Source organism: Chrysochloris asiatica, unplaced genomic scaffold (assembly GCF_000296735.1).
Source record: "Chrysochloris asiatica unplaced genomic scaffold, ChrAsi1.0 scaffold00186, whole genome shotgun sequence".
Taxonomy (NCBI): Eukaryota; Metazoa; Chordata; class Mammalia; order Afrosoricida; family Chrysochloridae; genus Chrysochloris; species Chrysochloris asiatica.
In genome coordinates, this window is record NW_006408704.1 from 4,202,298 (window position 1) to 4,223,839 (window position 21,542).

At 42.9% G+C, this 21,542-nt stretch overlaps 1 protein-coding gene across 1 annotated transcript; it reads right to left on the reverse strand.

Moving 5' to 3' along the window:
* Positions 1 to 9,072: 9,072 nt before the first annotated feature.
* On the reverse strand, positions 9,073 to 10,530 carry HRH1 (histamine receptor H1). Its single transcript, XM_006872181.1, has one exon. It carries the CDS (start codon positions 10,528 to 10,530, stop codon positions 9,073 to 9,075), a length of 1,458 nt encoding a protein of 485 aa, XP_006872243.1.
* Between the last annotated feature and the right edge of the window lie 11,012 nt (positions 10,531 to 21,542).

The window sequence follows — 21,542 nt, forward strand, 5'->3', positions numbered from 1 at the left end:
TTTATTGTGAGGATTTTCATTTTATTTAAGTGTCACCCATCCCAAAGGCTGTAGTCTTTGATCTTCATCAGGAAGTATTTCAAGTTCCCTTCACTTTCAACAAGCAAGGTTGTAACATCTGCTTTTTAAAGGTTGTTAATAAGTCTTCCTCTAATCCTGAGTCACATTCTTCTTCATATAGTCCAGTTTCTCAGATTATTAGCTCAGTATACAGATTGAATAAGTATGATGAAAGGCTAGAACCTTGACATCCACTTTTCCTAATTTTGAACCGTTCAGTATCTTCTTGTTCTGTTTGAATGACTGCCTCTTGGTCTATGTGCAAGTTCTTCATGAGCACAATTAAGTGTTCTGGACTAGCCACTCATCCCGTGGTTATCCATAGTTTGTTATGATACACACAGTTGAATATCCTTGCATAGTCAATAAAGCACAAATAAACATGTTTCTGGTATTCTCTTTCAGCCAAGATCCATTTGACGTCAGAAATTATATCCCTCATTCAACGTCCTCTTCTGAATCTGGCTTGAATTTCTTGCAGCTCTCTGTCAATGTACTGCTGTAATCATTTTTGAATTATTTTAAGTAAAATTTTATTTGTATGTGATATTAATTATATTGTTGGATCACTTTTCTTTGGAATGAGCACACACACATATGGATGCCTTCTAGTCAATTGGCCAGGTTGCTGTCTCCCAAATTTCTTGGTATAGACAGGTGAGTGCCTCCTGTGCTACATCAGTTTGTTGAACCAATTCAATTTTTAGCCCATCGATTCCTTAAGCCATGTTTTTGTTTTTTAAATCAATTCAGCTTGGACTTCTTCCTTCAATACCATCAATTCTTGATTGTATGGCACCTCTTGAAATGATTGAATATTGACCAATTCTTTTTAGTTTGGTAAGTCTGTGTACCCCATCTTCTTTTCATGTATTCCATCGTTTTGATATTCAGTGTCATTCAGTATTTTGTCCTTAGAATCCTTCAATATTGCAACTGAAAGCTTGAATGTTTTTCTACAGCTTTTTCAGCTTGAGAAATGCTGAATGTGTTCTTTCATTTTCGGTTTTCTAACTCTAGGTCTTTGCACATTTCATTATAATATTAAACTTTGCCTCCTCGAATTACCCTTTGAAATGTTCTGCTCAGCTCTTTTACTTCCTCATTTTTTCCATTTGCTTTAGCTTCTCAACCCTGGAAAGCACGTCTCTTCTGATATCCATTTTGGTCTTTTTTGTTCTTTCTTTTTTAATGAACTTTTGCTTTCTTCCTGCATGATGCTCTTGCTGTCATCCCACAGCTCTTCTGCTCTTTGGTTATTAGTGTCTAATATATCAAATCTGTTCTTGAGATGGTCTCTAAATTCAGGAGAGATATACTCAAGGTCATGGCTCTTGTGAACTTGTTTTAATTTTCTTCAGCTTCAGCCTGAACTTGCTTGCAGATGGTGCAGGACCAGGCAGAGCAATAGATGTTCTGTTCCAGTGTTTGCTACTGGCCTTGTTTGGGCTGAGGATTTGGAGCTTTTCTACCCTCGGATCTACAGTTCTGATCAGTTTGGTTCCCATGTATTCTTTCTGGTGAGATTCAGGCCTGTAGTTGCCATTTATGTTATTTTAAAAAGTTATTTGCAAAGAATGAGTCATTGGTCTTGCAAAATTCTATTATGCAATCTCTAGCATCATTACTATCACAAAGGCCATATATTCCAACTACAGAACCTTTCTGTTTCCAACTTCACATTCCAATCACCAGTAATTATTAATGCATCTTGATGGCATGTTTGATCAATTTCAGATGGTAGAAGTTGGTAGAATTCTTCAGTTTCATCATCACTGACTTTAGTGGTTGGTGCACAAATTTGAATAATAGTGGGATTATTTAATTTTCTTACTATAGATATTATACTATCACAGACAGTAGCGTACTTCAAGATAGACCTTGAAATGTTCTTTTTGACTATGAATGTGACACCATTCCTCTTCAATTTGTCATTACTGGCATAGTAAACCATATGATTGTCTGATTCAAAATGGCCAATACCAGTCCATTTCAGCTCACTAATGCTTAGCTAGGATATTGATCTTTGTGTATTCCATTTCATTTTTGACAACTTCAAATTTTTCTAAATTCAAACTTTGTACATTCTGTATTCTAATTGTTAATGGATGTTTGCAATTGTGCCACAAGGTCCCAAAAACGTGTCTCTATTCATGTCATTAAGGTCAGCTCTACTTTGAGGAGCCAACTCTGCCCTAGTCATATTTGAGTGGTTTCTAACCTGAGGAGCTCATCTTCTGGCACTAAGTCTCACATTGTTCTGCTGCTATTCATAAGGTTTTCAGTGACTAACCATTCAGAAGTGGCCCACCGCTCCTTCTTCCTAGACTGTCTTAGTCTTCGCTGAAGCCTGTCTACCACAATGAGCCTGCTGGTATTTAAAATACTGATGGCATAGCTTCTATCATCACAGCAACACACAAGCCATCACAGTAAGACAAACTGACAGAGAAGTGATGAAGACTAGGCCGAGGATTTCATTTAGTGTTAGGTATATAGTTAGGACTAGGGTTAGGGTTAAGGAGCTCTGGTAGCGTAGTAGGTACGAATCGGGCTGTGAACCTTAAGGTCAGCAGTTCGAAACTACCAGCTGCTCCGCGGGAGAAAGATGAGGCGTTCTGCTCCTGTAAAGATTTGCAGCCTCGGAAACCCTGTACAAGGTCACTATGAGTCGGAACCAACTCCACAGCACGTAACAACAACAACAAGGGTTAGGGTTAAGGATAGAGTTGGTCCAGGACTCAGAGTAAGGCTTCTTCTAGTGTTAGGGTTACAGGGAGGTTTATTTATTTTACTCTTTTCTTGATATCTACTTGGTTTTCTCCTCATTTGTAAGTTCTGTAACTACATTATTGCCTCTGTATATTTTATATATATATTTTTTGTTTTGGCTGCAAACTAATATCTCTGGTTCTCTATTTTCAGGTTTGCATGTTATTTTACTTTAGATGAGCTCTCAGTTATGTTGTCATGTATGTTAATCTCAGTTATCGTCTGCTGTTGTTGGTTTTCTGTCCAAAGACTTTCTTTTACTAGTTTTCGTAAAGTTGGTCTGCTTTTCACAAATTCTTTTCATTTCTGTTTATCTGGAAATATTCTAATTTTGCTGCCATATTTGAAGGATAATTTTGTTGGATATATTCTTCTTTCTGCTTGCTCTTCAGAAAAAAGAATCACATATCCAGCAAAATTATCCTTCAAATATGGCAGTGAGATTTGTCTTCAAGCTCAGTGGTTCTGGCTTCCATCCCTTCAATTCTACACCTTTGCTCTTTCGGTGTATTGTCCATTTCTGATATTTTCTTATTAATCATTTGGACCTCTTTTTACTGGCTTTGAATTGTTTCCAATGCTATTTCTATCTTATTTGATTGTTTCTGTAGCACTTTTCTGACTTCTTCCTTATTTTCCTCAATCTTTCTGCGGAACTTTTGGCTGCACCTCAATATCATTCTCCTGAGTTCCTTAGCAGGCAATTCCAAAGCCTGCACTCCTTCTAATGGAAATTCTAGGTCTACCCCCAGCTTATTTGTTTCAACTACTCTATTTTGTTTCTGGACACGAGCAGAGTTTTTCTGTTGCTTTTACAGCATTGTGGTGCTGTTGTATTTTCAGTAATTAGATGAATGTATGTTGTTGTATTCTTAAGCTCTCTGATTACCTCCTGGTAAATGTGATCAGGATATGAACTTCTCTTTGCAATTCTCTTACTACTCAACTTAGAGTAATTTTAGCATGTGTTGATTATTTACACAGTTCTGGTATATAGCAGCTGGTATTGGTTCTTGCCCCCATGGTAGGATTTTATAGGGTGCAATTAATTGTAGTTTGGCTGTGTGACCACAATTGCTATCTCTTGTTGGGGAAGGCAAGGAGAAAAAGAGCTCCCCCATGATAAAATGGGGAGCAAAAAAACAGACTGGACACTAAAGTTTAGCATCACCTCCCCGCCAAAAAAAATCCCAAACACACCCAAAAAACCCAAACTGTAGCAAAATATGAATAAGACTTTAGTGTCCTGATTTGGCTTGCTGCCTTCAAGGCTGCCTGAGAAATTTCAAGATGTTTCCATTGCACCTTATGATGTAACTCAAGATTTAGTTTTTGGCCTCCTTTTCCCCCCTTATTTTTTGCCTCTCTCACATCTCCTCAAGCCAGTTCGGTGTTTCTCCTACTGAGAACCAGCCCAAGGCTGACCCATTTTGAAAGGCACTCCCATTTTAAGCTGTTCCAGTTGATTCCTCCCCCTTCTTTGATTCTGCACCCAGCAATCCTTGCTATGCAGATCCATGAGCACGTATAGCAGAACTATAGGTAGTGGTGGGGGTGTCCACTTGTTCAGGTGCCCCCTCTGGTCCCCAGAGTGGAGGTGGGCATACAGAGGAAAATAAAAGAAAGAAAGAAGCAATGTTCACACCTTTATCTCTCACAATCAGTCAGCCCTCTGTGATGGGAGTGGTCTCTGTAGTTCAGAGTGGGATTATCTGGTGTTGGCTAGTGATTGTTGTTGTTGTTATGTGCCGTGAAGTCAGTGGAGTCAGTTGCAACTCATAGTGACCCTGTGCAGGGTTTCCGAGGCTGTAAATCTATACGGGAGCAGAAAACCTAATCTTTCTCCTGCAGAACAGCTAGTAGTTTCGAACTGCTGACCTTGCGGTTTGCAGCCCAATTCGTAACCACTGCACTACCAGAGCTGATGATTATCACTGACATGTTATCATGTTGTTCAGTTGTCACAGGAGGCAGTACAGACGTGGTAGGGCAACATGGACACAATGGCTGTCTCCACAGAACAAACAATAGCAATAAAAACTCTATTGAGGTGAAGTTCATGTACCTCTACATTCAGGGGATTGGATGCCTAGTGCAGGACCCCAGGAAGAGCAGAGCTCATATAGGATGGGGTGCCACTGGTCTCTGGGTGGGTAAGGGTGGGGATTGGCCATGACCCTGGCTACCAAAAGAGTGGGGGGACAAGAGAGAACCTCATCCCCTTCCCACCAACCCAACATTCAGTACATATGTCCTGTGCCTTCAGACCGCTGTATGGACAGCCACCTGCAAAAGGTCACAATGGCTGTGTAGTGCCAGGCCAGCGACAGCCTGCCCATTGCTCTCCTCTCTTGCTGCTCTTGTTCAGTTTCTCTCCAAGTTGACACTCAGTCCACCTTTCTGTCCTGTCCTCTGAAGTTCAGGGCTCGTCTCTTTTCACTTGGTTTCTCGTGTCCTTGTTGCAGAAGATCTGCTCAGTACATCTGTCTGCCCTGGACACCCAAACTAAATCTAGAGTTTATTTTTTAGTGTATTAATATGCCACTCGCTCTCCTCTTTCTGTCCTCCACTGGCCTCTTCTCTTTTTCCATCTCCCTTCTCAATCCTCAGTTATTCCCTTTCCCCTCCCCTGAGTGTCTCCCTCTTTGTCCCTCCTACATCTTCATCCTCCTGTCTTGGTATTGTTGTTTTCTGCCACAGAATCAGCCCCTGAATCATGGTGAGCCCATGCACAATGGAGTGAAACACTGCCCAGTCCTGTGCCATCCCCATGATCCATTGCAGATCACGCTGTTTTGATCCAATGGTTTTCATTGGCTGACTTTCAGAAGTAGATGGTCAGGCTTTTCCTCCTAGTCTGTCTTAGTCTGGAGCCCATTCAGCATCACAGCAACTTGCCAGCCTCCACTGACAGCTGGGTGGTGGCTGCACTTGAGCTGCATTGCCAGGAACCCAACCCAAGGAAGGGGAAACTTCTACCACTGAACACGGCTTCTTGTTCTGTGTCTTAATCTCCCTCACTGACCCTTAATCTCTGCTCTTCAGTGTCCTTTCTCTGCACATCTAGTTCCTCTTCTCTCCTTCTGTTCTTTGGCATTACCATTTCTTCCTCATTAGATGCCCCCTGACCCTCTGTCTCCTCCTCTCCAAACCCCCTCCAGTCTCCTCTCATTTCTGCCCTTCATTCTTTTTGTTCCCTCTCATTCTTTCTGCCTCAGTTTTACCTCCTAGGTCTCCTTGTTGGAACAGTGAGTTGAGGGTATAAAACAGAGAAGTGAGCCTCTAGGCCATGGGGCAAGTAAAGCTGAATGCCTCTAGGCAGGAGGTTTGCTGGCGGGCAGGGATGGCTAATCAGTCCACTTCTTAGGTTTTCATACACCTTATTTACTATTTACACAGTCCCGCCCAGTTTTTAAGGAACTCTGGTAGCGTAGTGGTTACAAATTAGGCTGCTAATCTCAAGGTGGGCAGTTTGAAACTACCAACTGTTCCATGGGAGAAAGAGGAGGCTTTCTGCTCCCATAAAGATTCACAGCCTCAGAAACCCTATACAGGGTTTCCATGAGTCGGAAGTGACTCCATAGCACACCACCACCACCACCACTACCACCCAGTTTGGTGAGAGTTGCAAAGGTGAGATTTCCTGCTCCTGTAAAGATTGACAGCCTCAGAAACGCTATACAGTGTAGCTCTGAGTCACAACCAACTCCACGGCACCCAGCTATCACCAACAACCACCCAGTCCTAGTGTGGAACTGTAGGGTCAACATCAGACTGCTAAACACAAGGTCAGCCGTTCAAACCCACCAGCTACTTAACAAACAACAACAGCCCAGTAATTTGGTGAGTATTACAAAGATATTAATTTTTTACAATCATAACTTATTGCCTCCAAGCACTTAATCGGTGGAGCTAGGTTTGCCGACCCATGAAGCTAGAGCCAAGTGCATTCAGTCGGAGGCTGTGGCACAGAGGAGGGCCCTTTGGGCATTTATCAGCAGCACTAAAGGAACTTTGTAACATTGTTCAAGCAGGGCAGAGGCCAAGGGGTCACATGGCTTACAAGACCTAGGACCAGAGAGAGGCCTGCCTTTAGTACAGTTGAAAAACGGTGCTTGTGCCCAAAGGAACTGGATCTTGAGCACTTCAGACCCTAAATTGTAACCTGTTAACTTCCCTAATAAACCCCCTAATAGTGGGAAGGATGTTTGGTGTCACAATTGGTAAAGGAGGTTGAGGATGGAGGCATGTCTGACTTCTGCCTCATAGGAATTGGCCTTGCGCTGAAGCAGAGTTTGATCCTTCTCCCCCCTGGTGAAGTCAGAAGAGGTCAGGTGCCACTCCCACACCATTTTTACAACTGCTTTTCTCAATAATGTTCGTCATTATAAGAAATGGGCACTTAGCAATTCACATGGAGTGATCTTTTTAAATGTTCTTGGATCCAGAGGGATCCTGAGATGAAACTCTCTCATAGATCTTCTGACCTAGAAACAGACCAGGTTTAGATTCTAACACCAGGATAGATGTCTCCTAAACTCTCCCCCAGTTTTGACCAAGAACTTTTGGGAAATGTCTAAAGACATTTACAAATGTGATCAGAAATGTAAGCGAAATCTTGTATCAAATCTTGTAACAGATACATTTGAATATATTTTGTCAGTTCAAGAGACTCCAAAAAATAGAAATAAATAAATCACTTAATGGTATAGTTTCCAACATTGTATTTCGCTTGGTAAGAACATCTCATTTTAACAGATCATGCAAACAAGGGACATAAGATACAAAATACCAGTGTGTACAGGCACGCCTGTTTGCTCCACATATACAGTTTAGCATCAAGTTTTAAGATCTAAATCACAACCAGACTGCAACATAAACACCAAGTAAAACTGTATGTTGTCATGCTTTTATTAGTTTTTACATAGGAACAGTGACTGTAAAAGAACACAGCAACTTTTAGTAGGCACAACACAACTCACAGGTCAGAAGTAGCCCCTTTTCTGCGGTCACAAATTTATTCTATGTCAGCTGTTATTCTTCCCAACAGTTTGTTTGTTTGTTTTGAGAATTGTCACCACTCTTGGGAATAATTGTATGTACTCAGGAAAACAAATCTTTGCCTTTTGGGAAAAAATGTGGTCCTTCCTAGGGTTTTTATCCTAGTTCCTTTGTATAACTGGCTATGTGACCTTGAGCAAATTACTTAACCTTGCTGCCCGTGGAATTTCCAGAGCCTGTGACAATCCCCTCCTGCTGTGGTACCTAAAGGACATAAACAGGGTACCACTTCAATCAGTTGTCACTGAGTCTACGCCAGCTCATGGTGACCCACGTGTGTCAGAATAGAACTGTTTTCTGTAGGGTTTTCAGTGACTGATTTGGGGGAAGGAGATTGCCAGGTCCTTCTTCCAAGGCATCCATGGGTAGATTCAAACTGCCAACCATTTGATTACTAGCCAAATGCATTAAGTATTTGCACCACCCAGGCACTTCAAATCTGCTAAAGTCCTCAAGAAATAAGGCTTTCTTTCTTGTTGTTTTGATTGTACAACTATTTCTCTCTCTCCTTTATTTATTTTTTTGAGGGCAGCTTTTATCATTATATTTTTAAGAGTCAAATGGGATTTGGGATGAAAATGATGGATGTTTAAGCTGCTTAATTTCCTACTCTCAAATATGTGTGAGTGAGAAATAACAAGGCAGAATTTCCATGGTGGTTGAAACACTGGTTCTGGAGAAAGCTGTGAAAGTGACTCTGAAGAGAGATGTTCTCAGAAGTGGCAGCCACAGAGAAATAGCTGTCCTGCCTCTCAAAGGCATCGGCATCGATTTGCATGTGCCAGTCTCTGTACAGTTACCCAGCTCTCCATTCCAGGAAAGCTCCAGAGTTCTGGTTAATGCTCCAGTGAAACTCTACCCACATGTCCATTTAGTTGCTAATTAATTTGAGTCAGAAAGCTTGAATTACAAGTATAATCTGAGGCTCCCATATTTCCTGAGGAGCAGGAGAGTTCTGTCCAGGTCTGATTCTCTTGGTAATAGTCTGCTTTCTACTCAGAGTATCATCTATCTGCTGACCATTACTATCACCATCAGCTGTTCTTCCAATGATGCATAAGAACTTTCCGAATGACCTAGCCCCTAAGACTCTAGAAAGCCCAGGTGCCCAGCAACACACAAGCCTTCATCCTCCTTTGCCTTGTGAGACACCATCAGCATCACTTTGTTGCAACCCTTTTAGGAGCGAATGTGTAGAATCTTCTTGAAAGTCTTCTTGAAGTTTTCATTGCACAAGGGATAGATGAGGGGGTTCAGTGTGGAATTGATGTAGCCCAGCCAGATGGTGAACATGTGTACTTGTTCATTACAGCATTTCTCGCAAAAGGCAATGACCATGAAGAAGATGAAGTAGGGAATCCAGCAAAGGATGAACGCTGCCATGATACAACCCAATTGTTTGGCTGCCTTCCATTCACGGTTCATGTGCAACCCAGACACATACTGTCTTGAATGTGAGCGAAGCCTCTTCCACGTGAGCTTGATATAGTCTAGGCCTGTGGCAGACCCACTTCTCGATTTGTTTTTCCCTGATGCTGGCTCAGTGGGAGTGTCTGAGTCTGTCCGGGAAAAGGACTGGCTATCACCTATGGTCTGGTCCTCTGATATCTCAGTGGCCGCAGGTATGTTCAGGTCCTGCATATCTGTCTCAAGCTGGCTCTCATTGGTGGCGACATATTCACTGCTATTTTCCTCCACCATGGTTTGCATCTGTACCATGTTAGGTGCAGAGCAGTGGAGTCTGGCCATTTCTCCATCCTCTTCTTGGCTGAAGACAACTGGAGATTTCATTTCCTCTGGGTCTTGGGATGGTGGCTTTGAAACAGGTCCATCACTGGCATCTTTCGGCTTTCTTCTCAGAATCTCCCAGGGAGATTCCTTCCCTGGTTTCTTGGAACCCATCTTGGGATTCTCTTGCCTCAGACTAATTTCTAAGAAGGATGGCACAGCTCCATTGGTGAGTTCCCGGTGCTGACAATGTTGGCGCACAGCCTTGTAGATCTTTGCATAAAACCAGAGCATGAGCAAGGTGGGCAGGTAGAAGTTGATGATGGCGGTCATGATCTTGAACCAGGTGACATCATAGAAGTCTGTCTCACACTTTTCCTCCAGATACTTTGAGACCCCTGGCACAAAGTGATGCCAACCTAGAATGGGGATGATCCACAGAAAGGAGAGAAACCAGGCACCCAGAATGGTGGCCAGTGCTCGGGTCTTGGTACGATACCTTAGGTACCTGAGGGGTTGCTGAACAGAGCGGTAGCGGTCGATGCACAAGATGAAAACACTGAAAATGGATGCTGTGCTGGCCACATAGTCCATGGACAGCCAAAAGAGGCAGAGAGGCCGGCCCAGGGGCCACTTGGTCATGAGGAGGTAGAGGATGTTCATAGGCATGACGACAGCTCCCACGATCAGGTCAGCCACTGAGAGGCTGACAATGTACAGGTTTCCCACGGTGTGCAGCTTCCGCTCACACCAGACAGCATACAGGACCAGCAGGTTGAGCCCCACCGTGACTAGGGAGATGGTGCTCAGGACCACCACCAGGGGCATCAGTTGGGAATTGGTCATGGTGGTCTTGTTCTGGCACATTTTGTCTTCTAAGGTGCGGGAGGAGTTGGGAAGAAGGGTCATCAGCACAAGAGCAGCCTCCAAATATGCCTCACTACCTGGGAAGAAAGACACAAAGACAGGGATTTGATGATCAGCGGTATTTATCACACAGGTTGTAGTATGCTGTATGTGAGGTGCGGGACACACTGCTAGATGGCCACATAACCCCTTTGCCTTGTTTATTCATTCATTCATTCAGTAACAATTGGATTCCTGACATTGTTCTAGGTGTTGTGACTACAGCAAAGAACAAAACAAACAAAAATCTCTGTCCTCATGGAGCTTACATTCAAGTGAGGGACCTGGTTAAAAAACAAGACAAATAATTTATACGGTCTCATTTTTCACATGTTCTGGGAAGGTGGGATGCATCATGATCAGTTTAAGCTAACACTAGCTCCTCGTTGCCAGGCACTGGTCTAGCAGTAGAAGTCTGATGACACAGGGGTTACACACTTGGCTGTCAATTTGACCCCACCACTGCTCTGCAGGAGAAAGCTGTGATACTCTGCTTTCATAAAAATTTACAGCCTTGGAAACCCTACTGGGCAGTTCTCTTCTTTCCTATAGGGCCACGCTGAGTCAGAATGGTTTGGTTTGGTCTAGGAGTGGGCATAAGACACAACTGTAGCCAATGGAAGAGTATGATGATGGAGTTGGGCTCTTGGAACGTTCCTCCTCTCTAATAAATGTTCAAAACCAGGAAAAGTGTCATTTCCCAATTGCCCCCTTCTGCCTGCTGGGAAGCGAGAAGCTCCATGGCTCTGGGTTAGTGACAGTCATTTGGGGGTCTTGCAGGAAATGGTATCTGGTTAGAGACGTCAACACAGAAGCCTGCTATCCCTGAGCTGCGATACCAAATACCAAATACCAATGCTGCAATGTTCTTCCCCAAGACTTTTTATGGGAAGTAATTAAATGTCTTTGTTGCTTATGTAACTGTTAGGGAAGTTTTTACTTGCAACTGAAAGCATCCTTAACTGGCATGAGGGAGCCAATTCTATAACAAAATCATACTGTGTGTGTGTGTATATATATATACACACACACATACACACATATATATATACATATATATATATATATATATGTGTGTGTATATATATATACACACACACATACACACATATATATATACATATATATATATATATATATGTGTGTGTATATATATATACAAGGAGCTCTGGTAGCGTAGTGGTTACGAATCGGGCTGCGAACCTTAAGGTCAGCGGTTCGAAACTACCAGCCGCTCCACGGGAGAAAGACGAGGCTTTCTACTCCCGTAAGGATTTACACCCTCGGAAACCCTGTACAGGGTCGCTATGGGTCGGAACCGACTTGACGGCACTAAACAACAACAACAACAACATATATATATATATATATACGCACGTGAAGCCTTTAAAAGTTCATGGAAAAATAATGTTATCTGTTAGTTCCATTTTTCCATGAGCTTTTTTTAAAAAAATATTTTATTGTGAATTATGTGATAGTTTACATGTGAGAACATTAGCTTTACATTCATCCTATCGTATATCGTTTCATTGCTATGGTTACAATCCCCTCCATGCATCATCAACGAACCAAAGGGTATATACTACAAGCCTGCCCCCCAGTCATCAGCACACAGCCCCTCTCCCTCTCTGTGTCTAAAGTCCCCAACTGCTCCATCTCTCCACATATTGTCTCTGCCTCCATCTCAGGCATCACTGCTTCTCTGGGTAGGGTCCTGCTCTCTGCTCTTCTCCCTTGATGGTCCCAGAGACCTCCGCTCCTAGGCTGAAAAGTTAATCACTCTCCTCCTTGCTACAAAATGTCTACCTTTACAATTCCAACCTTCACAATCAGTCCTGATAACAATTATTCACTATTGTATCACAAGAGACCTATCCGCATTTCGTTTCATCAGCCCCGCCTAGAAAGATTGGATACTACTCAGTGGCAATTCTACCTTCCTTCACGCCCTCTGAATCTAGGTTCCCTCTTGAAAATTTGTAAGCCAGTCCCTCCCCACCCCCACCTCCATTTTGGGTAGTCAATGTCTAAGTTGCCCATCCCTGTCTACTCTGTGTATGGAGGGGGTGGGGATGATCCTTGCTGTAAGGATTTGTTCCCTCTTTTGAGCTACTGCATCCATGGGTGTAGGTCAAGTTCATCAAATTGTAGCAGATTAATCTTTTTTTCCTCTTCTTTCTTCTTCTGGTTGAGCTCTGATCATCCAGTCATTGAAGCCAGGTCAAGTGGGTATTATCTGCAAGTGTGGGTGTTCTTGTGCATATGCCCTCTCTTCTTATCAGCTGGATGCTTCACTCTCCACTCTCGTGCTCTGTGGCTATGTCACTGACTCTGGGCCCAAGAATCCCCAGGTCTTGCCACACTGCTGGCCAACCAGGTCTCCACCCGGGTTCACAGAAGTCTATTGAATATTGTAGGGCTTAGCTTGCATCTTCATTGCTGTTTTTCCCTCACTTCCCCTTATCAGTGATGAGCGTGGTCACCAATCAGCACGTGTATTCCCATTGAGTCTTAGTCTTTTTCCATGAGCTTTTGAAGTCCCCCCCCCACACACACACACCTCATTGGTTCTGCTTCTCCAGACAACCCTAAGACTAAGTATGTATCAGTGCAGGAAGCCGGAAGCACTTCTCTGAAGCCTCACAGAATGATCCAGTCACAAGATTGCGTCTTGTTCATCCACGGAGGCGTCTCATTTCTAGTGTTCCTTATGGTCTGCCTCATCAGCCGTACCTTGGAAACATTTTACAAGGTCGCTATGGGTCAGCACCAACTCGAAAGCATGTAACAGCAACAACATTCTATTGTTAGATGGGAAGTCTACTGATACTTGTAATCTATAGTAAAATGCATCAAGAAAAGTTGGTTGATGATTGGTTAAAAGAAGACATAAATGAATAGATATATGATAAAGAAAAATTGAAAACAATTTATAATCTGAGTGGTAAGTAAATGGGTATTAACTGTATAATTCTTCCAACTTTTACATTTCACTGATACTTTTCATAATAAAATATCGGGGAAATTAAGGCAGCACATGTTTCCCTTCATCACCTATTATAGTATGCTCAATTCTTTATCACCTTTTCTCCTATGTAGCTTGGGTGTATTGTTTTGCTTAAAGAGAGAAGCAAAAGATCACTCAATATTTGCTAAGTGATTTGCATAAACGTGTGAGGTTCAGGATGCTATAAAATATCTCAGTTCAGAAATTTTCCCTTCAATAAATATTTACAGTGAAAAGTTCCTGCTCAGCTCAGTGATTTGTTTCAGGAATAAGAAAATCCATTCTGGGCTGTAAATTGATTCTGGGGGTGAGTTCAGTTCCAGGTTTGAAGGGTGTCTAAGGGCCACAGTCTCAGGGCTTCCAGGCCTATTAAGGGAGTGATAACACCAGCTTACTACTCAATATAACCAACCACAGGAGGCCAAAAGGGCAGCATTTGCCCAAAACACAGCTCAGAAGGCAGGAAGGGACAGGAAAGAAGGACGAATGGAACTGGTAAACACAAGGAGGAAAGAGAAAGCATGTTGTCACATCAGGGGATTACAAACAATTCATACACATTCAGGAAACAGGATGTGCATGAATTGTTGAATGGAAAACTAATTTGCTCTGTAAACTTTCACCCAAACTACAATAAAACAGAGAGAGAGAATTCACTTTTGTCCTCAGATTCCACAGGAGAAAAATTTCTGCAAAGGAAGAAAAATTTCTGGAAAGGGAACTGCAGCCCCCAAACTTCACACAGCCATTGACACTGGCCTCTGCTTCTGGTGCCTCAGGAGTTTCAGAGACAGAGCCTCAAGAAAGCGTGGGACCCAGGAGAGAACATGAGGGTAGGGGAGAGGCAGTGTGCAAATGGATGGCCAATAGAAACCAGTCATATTCCAGACTGATGGCCCAATTTATGGGGTCCAGTAAAAAACAAAAATGTCAAACTTATGAATTTCAAGATGGTGGCCTTAAAGCATGGGACTGTGAAGTTGGCCTTCACCTCACTTCCTGTTGTGTAATCCCTCCACAGGCTCTAACTAGTGCTGTCAAACTGATTCTAACTCAAGATGACCCCTTATGTGCAGAGTGGAACTGTGCTCTCCAGAGATCTCAGTGCCTGGTTTTTCTGAGGTCAACCAAGCCTTTTTCTGAGGTGCCTCTGGATGGATTAGAACCTCCAACCTTTCAGTTAGCATTAACCATTTGCACCACCTAGGAGCTCTGAACAGACTCTAGTCAGCGAATAATGCATTTCCCCTCCCTCAGGGATCTGTGTTCTGAAAAACAGATTTGTGAATGGGTTTCCCTGTGTAAATTGCACAGGAATTTCAATTCCTTTGGCAGTGTCTGAACATGGGCAGCACTACCCAACAATCCAGGTAAGTATAGGCTTATTTGTGTTTAATTACTAATCTGTAGTGAACAATTCCACATGGGTTCTACCACATCAAAGACTTGATGAAAAACAGGTGAAACTGTTTATGACAGATTAGTAAGAACAAGAAAGCCCATGTTTACCTTGTACTGGGTACTTTGTCTCTCAAAAATTTGTAAATTTGAAAAGAGCCTTTAATTCTATAGGAAGGGGCCGTGGAATTGGGAAACAGACAGATGCTGCCTGTGGTGAAAAATGTGAAAGAGTTGGCTACACCTGAGTACACACAAGTAAGCCTGTGCTCACCCCTTCCTTACAGGGCAATCTGAAACTGGACTGTGGCAGGTATCTGGGGACACAATCTTTGGTTGATGCTCCTCTTTTCACCTCATGCCCCACATGAGCCATCTCCTTCTCATCTCTGGATCTGAGAGACTTCTGTGAGCCTCCACAGATGGGACTGGCACAAGGGTGTGCTCTGAGGAAAGGAATGAAAACAAGTGGAGGGAGGTGGGTGGGCAACAATATTGGTAAGGTATGCTCACCATAGAGTGAGTGATCAATCATTCAAAATCAAACGGGCAAACTTTCCTTAAAGACAAAGGTGAGAAGGGATGGGAAGGCGGGCAGAACGGAAACAGGAACCAAGGGAGGACGCGGGATAACTGGTGTTACATGGGGGGATTGCAATCACTGAGATGAAACAAAGTGTATGATTTGTTGAATGTAAAGCTGATGATCTTGTCTGTAAACCTTCACTCAGTTCACAGTAAAAAGTTATAACAAACAAACAAAACAAGAGGACGGACAGGACAGCTATAGGTTATTTTCCAGGAAGAGGAAAGATTTGAGTTCTCACCCTGGCTCTGTTATTTCATGACCCGGAGTGAGGAGCCTGTGTTTCCAGTTTCCTCACCTGAAAACCCACCTAACTGAGCTACTGGGAGGATGGGTTGGGATAGTGGGGTGAGACAGGACTTGATGAAAAGCAGAAGTGGAGTTCCTTTCTCTAAGAGGCTGGGTATGTAAGCAAACCATTATTGTTGAATTAAGGCAATGGCGCCATCTCAAAACCATTAGCCAGGAGTGGGCCTTTTACTAGTGTGCTTACAAACAGCTTAATTAAATCAGGTCCCTGTGCCAACAAGTAAACAGGAACAATCAATGCTCCGTCCACATCCGCAGAACAACCACTGGATCCACTGCAGCCACAGTGCGCCAAGCCCTGGGCAGGCAGCTTCTCATATTTTGACTATTAAATCCCCATCACACACCTAAGAAGAAGGTCTGATTATCCCGCTGCAGAGATGAGGGAACCAGCAGCTCAAGCTTCGATGGGTGAACTTACTCAAGACCACACAGCTAGAAAGTGGTAGTAGAGCCAAGATTTGAACCTAGAGCTTTCTAACTTAGGGTTTCTCAGCCTCTGTGCTATTGAACTTTGAGGTCAGATGATCCTTTGTGGTAGAATAATTGCCTTGCCTCCAGAAGACCTGGGTTCAGTTCCCAGACACTGAACCTCTTGCACAGCTACCCCCATCTGTCAGTGGAGGCTTGTGTGTTGCTAGGATGGTTTTGGACAGGTTTTCAGGGAAGCTTCCAGATTAATATAGAGTAGGAAGAAAAGCCTGGCAATCTACTTCCAAAAATCAGGCCATGACAACCCTATAGATTATAACAGTCCAACCTGCAACCAAGCACGGGGATGGTGCAGCATTTTATTCCTTTATGCATTGAGTTACCATGAGTTGGGGACCAACTCAACTAACAACCAAAGTAAGAATAAGGTATGGAGGTGAGTTTGAGGAATTGTGAGGGAATTGCTGGAATTGACTGAAGCACAGACTGAGTCAGAAATGCAGGTTGGGACCAGAGGATAAGTTGTTTTACATCTTGAGGCCCTTTGCCTGTGCTGTTCCCCTGCCTGGAGAACCCATTGGCTTTGAAGTTCTTTTCTCTGTACTGTTAACGTCTGCTCACGGTGACCCCCTGTGCTACCGAGAAGAGTAGCTCCCTTAGGGCTTTCTTGGCTATAAAGAGACTCTCTTTTCAGAAGCTCATTGCCAGGCCTTTCTTCTGTATGTTGCTGGGTGGGTTCGAACTGCCACTCTTTAAGTTAGTATTGAGCACAAAACGTTTGTGCTATCCAGGGAACTGCAGTACCCCCCTTCTTGTTCCTCCTGATGTCACCTATTTTGTGGTATTATTCTTTCTTTAGTTAGGTCTTCCCATCTTAACTGGGAACCACTCCAGGGCATGAGGTATGTCCACTGTTTCTCTTTATGCAGGACAACACCCTCAGCTGGCAAGGGGACCCTCCTCTTTGTTTCATTTGCTGGCATTTCTCCTATGCCTGGTGCCAGGCTGGCCCATGACATGCTCAGCCAAGATTTACTGAGGGCAGCACACATGGAGAAATTGGCTTCAGGGCAGAGCTGTAAGCATATTCTTCATTGTTGTTGTTTGTTAAGTGCCATCGAGTCAGTTCTGACTCATAGCGACCCTGTATCGGGTTTCCGAGGAGTAGCTGGTGAGTTCAAACCATGGACCTTGCAGTTCAAACTGACCTTGTAGTCTAGTGCTTATCGTACAGCACCAGATGTTTAAGTTAACCAAGATTTGAGATAAGTCTTATCCTATTAATGAATATTGGCCCATACATTTTGGCCAAGTTTTCTACTTTTCCCAAGAAATGATAGTTAGAAATATTTTCTACAACTTTATCCAAACCATGAATAAAGATAAATGCACAGAAATGCTCACTACAATCTTCTTTCTGATGGGAAATAAAAGGATTTAACGTAACACCCCAAATATGGGAACTAACTATCCTATGAGGTAGCAACACAATAGAACAGTCTACAGTCATTGATAATCACACTCACGGAGCATCAGTAATGACATGGACAAATGCTGATGATGAAATTCAATTTTCAAAAGACACTGTTTATGCAGAATTATGTTCACTCTATTAAATAACAGTCTGAAAGGGAGGGTGAATCACTGCTTTGTTCACAGTGGAGTTTCTGGGTAGCAGGTGATGTTTACTGCCTGCAGTATTTCCCAAGATTTCAACAATGAGGATGTCTTAGTTTTATAATTTGGAAAATAAGAAATGATTGCATTTGATTAAAAAACCAACCAGAATAAAATACAGTCATTCCATTGAGGGAAGAGAACAAGGTGATGTTTTCCACATTCCTAGTGCATCTTTTATTTTCTTTAATGAAAAAGTGAGAGTTGGAAATTCCTTTCTTAATATCTTCTAAAATGCCGATCCCCCCATCCCACCCCCTTTGCAGGTCATTCTGGCTGAATAAGTCAGAACATTAATTTCTTTACTCTCATCCTGAGAACGAGGAGATATGCATGAGGGTGCCCCAAGTACCACATATGCTCATTAATTCTGGCATCATTTCCATAAACTACCCGGGCTGATCAGCACCACTGGTTGTGGTGTACAGAGCAGACCGCAGATAGCAAAACCCAATACTGAGCCCAGTGCTGTGAAACCTGGCTGACCTAGAATCCAGGGGAGTGCTGAGTTAAGAATTAGGCTCTGGGTGAGACCCAAAAGGGAGGTGGCCCCAGTGGCTTTTCCAGGTTTAGGGGTACACATATCTACCAAATCAGAGGGGAAGAGTAAATAAGAGTGGTAGGAGCTGGGGCTGCCTGGAACCCCTTCTCAGTCTGAAGTGAACAGCCACGTCTCAGATGATACCTGTGGCTTGCTGGCCCAGATCTGCTTTGTTTTATTATGAATTATGTGATAGTTTACACGGGAGAACATTAGTTTTACATTCATCCTATCGTATATTGTTTCACTGCCATGGTTACAATCCCCTCCATGCATCATCAACCAACCAAAGGGTATACACTACAAGCCTGCCCCCCGGTCGTCAGCACACAACCCCTTTTCCTCTCTGTGTCTAAAGTTCCCAGCTGCTCCATCTCTCCACATCAGATCTTCCTTTTTAAAAAATTATTTTTGTTCTCATTGTTGAGAATACTCATAGCAAAACACATACTACTTTAACAGTTTGTACATGTCCAATTTCGTGACAGAGTAGTGGTGTAGCACTGTAGGATAAGCACTTGACCTCAAGATTGGTTTGAAATGCAAGGTTGGTGGTTCAAGCTTATCAACTGGTCCTCGGAAACCCTATACAGGGTCACTATGAGTAGGAACTGATTTGATGGTATTTAACAACAACATCAATAATTTGGTGACATTGATTATATTCTTTGAGTTGTTCAACCATTCTCACCCTCTTTTTCCAAGCTGTTTCTCCTCCACTAACATAAGCTCCCTGCCCAATGAGGTTCTGATGTAATCTTTTCTAGTTGCTGTTGCCGGTTGGATCCCATACACATAGATCTTAACCTCCAAACTAAGAAACCAAATCCCAGGTAGGTTTTGGTTGTACATAAGCAGCCTCCGTAGCTACTCTTTTTTTTTGGTCATTGTTGTAAATATATCCATCACACAAACCTTGCCAATTTAACTTTTTATAAGTATACAACTTATTGACAGCAATTACAATGATCAGCTGTGGGACTCTACCCTTAATCAATGTAATTTCCCCACCACCATTCAATCTCCTTTCTCCCCTTCCTCCTGTCCCTGTTGTTGTTAAGTGACTTCAAAGGGGTACAGACTCACAGCAACCCATTATAGGGTTTCCCAAGAGCAACTGGTGGGTTGAACCACCAATTTGGCAGTTAGCAGTCCAGTGCTTATCCTATAGCGCCACACTGGGACTCTTCCTGCTCCTGGTAACCACTAATAAATTTTGTTCTCTATATATTTGCCTTTTCTTATCTTTTGATATCAGATATGTCTTTATGTATTTTTTAAAATAGACATTCATGTTCTCACAGTTCTGGAGGCTGGAAGTCCAAATAAGGGTATCGGTCAAGTTGATTCCTTCTAAGGGTTTTGAGGGAGGAACTGTTCCTTGCCTCTCTCCTAGTTTCTGGTGGCTTCCAGAAATTCTTGACATTCCTTTGCTGTTAATCCATGCATCTGCCTTAGTTGGCACATGAGACCTATTTTGAAATGAAAGTTTAAATGTGGAGTTTTACATGGAATCATAGCTTCAATATTGCCCATTATTCAATTGTTTATTTTTTTTTTCATCCTTGAACACTGTTGTTGGGTGCTGTTGAGTCAGTTCTGACTCACAGTAACTTTGTATAGGGTTTTCCAGGACTACATAGATTAACATCAACAACAATTCCACCTCCCCCACCCCCCCACCCCCTACACACACACATTTTAGGGATATAACCTCCCAGCTACAAATCTCAAGCTCATTTCCAGGGAATGGAGAATGCTGATTGACCTGAGGGCAGTGTTTTGCCTGGCTCACAACAAGTCTCTTCCTCTGAAAGCCTTCATTCTACCTGGAGGCCAGCCCTGGTAGCCACAGTTACAACATGGAACCCAACCCCCAGATACATTTGCTTGGAAGATTTGTTATGCCTTGACTCAAAATAGGCCAGTCAGCCTAGCTGTCTCTTCTGGAGAACTGACATGGAAGGGATGTGAATGTGGGAGCTGTAGCTCATCTGGGAGAATACTGAAGCGGAAGAAGGGGTAGGAGAAGGAAGCAGACAAAAGCCAATCATTTATGCGCTGGGACAACTGAGTATCTCACATGCAAAATGATGGTTTGGGGCCTTTATTTTACACTATACCCCAAAATGAACTCAAAATGGATGAAATTCTAAATGTAAGAAGTAAAGCTCTTAGAAGAAATCATAGGAGAAAGTCTTTGGATCATTTGTAGGCAAATATTTCTCAGATACGACATCAAAAGCATGATTGTTGTTGTTATTAGAAGCTGTCAATTCGGTTTTGACTTATATAGACCCTACATACAACATATTGTTTTTGTCGTATTGCGGTGACTTGCTTGTTGCTGTGATTTTGGAAATTATGCTACCGGTATTTTAAATACCACTAGGTCATTCATGGTGGACAGGTTTCAGTTGAGCTTCCAGACAAAGACAGACTAGGGAGAACGTGGGACAGACTTCTTTCTAATACTTGGGATGGTGGTGGTGGTATGCTGTGGAGTCAGTTCTGACTCATAGCGACCCTGTATAGGGTTTCTGAGGCTGTAAATCTTTACAGAAGTAGAAAATCTCATCTTTGTCCCATGGAACCGCTGGTAGTTTCAAACTGCTGACCTTGAGGTCAGAAGTCCAACTCGTAACCACTATGCTACCAGAGCTCCTTTTGAATATTTAGTCACTGAAAACCTTATTAATAGCAGTGGAACACTGTCAGCACCAGAATACTGAATATTGAAACATGATGAAGACCACCAGAACATTGCCACATACAATGTTGGAAGATGAGCCGAGCCCCTCAGGTTGGAAAGCACTCAAGATATGACTAGGGAAGAGCTGGCTCCTCATAGTAGAGTAGACTGTGATGACAGGAATGGAGTAAAACCTTTGGGACCTTCATTTGTTGTTGGGACACAACACAACAAGCAAGGTTGTATCATTTGCATAATGAAGGCTGTTAGTGACCCTTCCTCCAATGGTGACGCATGTGCTATTAATTATATTGTCCTATGATATAATTGTCCACCACTCGTCTGTCTGTCGTGCTGTGGTGGTTTGAGTTGC

What these genes read in the sequence shown, in the direction of transcription:
- HRH1 (XM_006872181.1), bottom strand. Translation starts at nt 10,530, where the DNA reads ATGACCCTTCTTCCCAACTCCTCCCGCACCTTAGAAGACAAAATGTGC.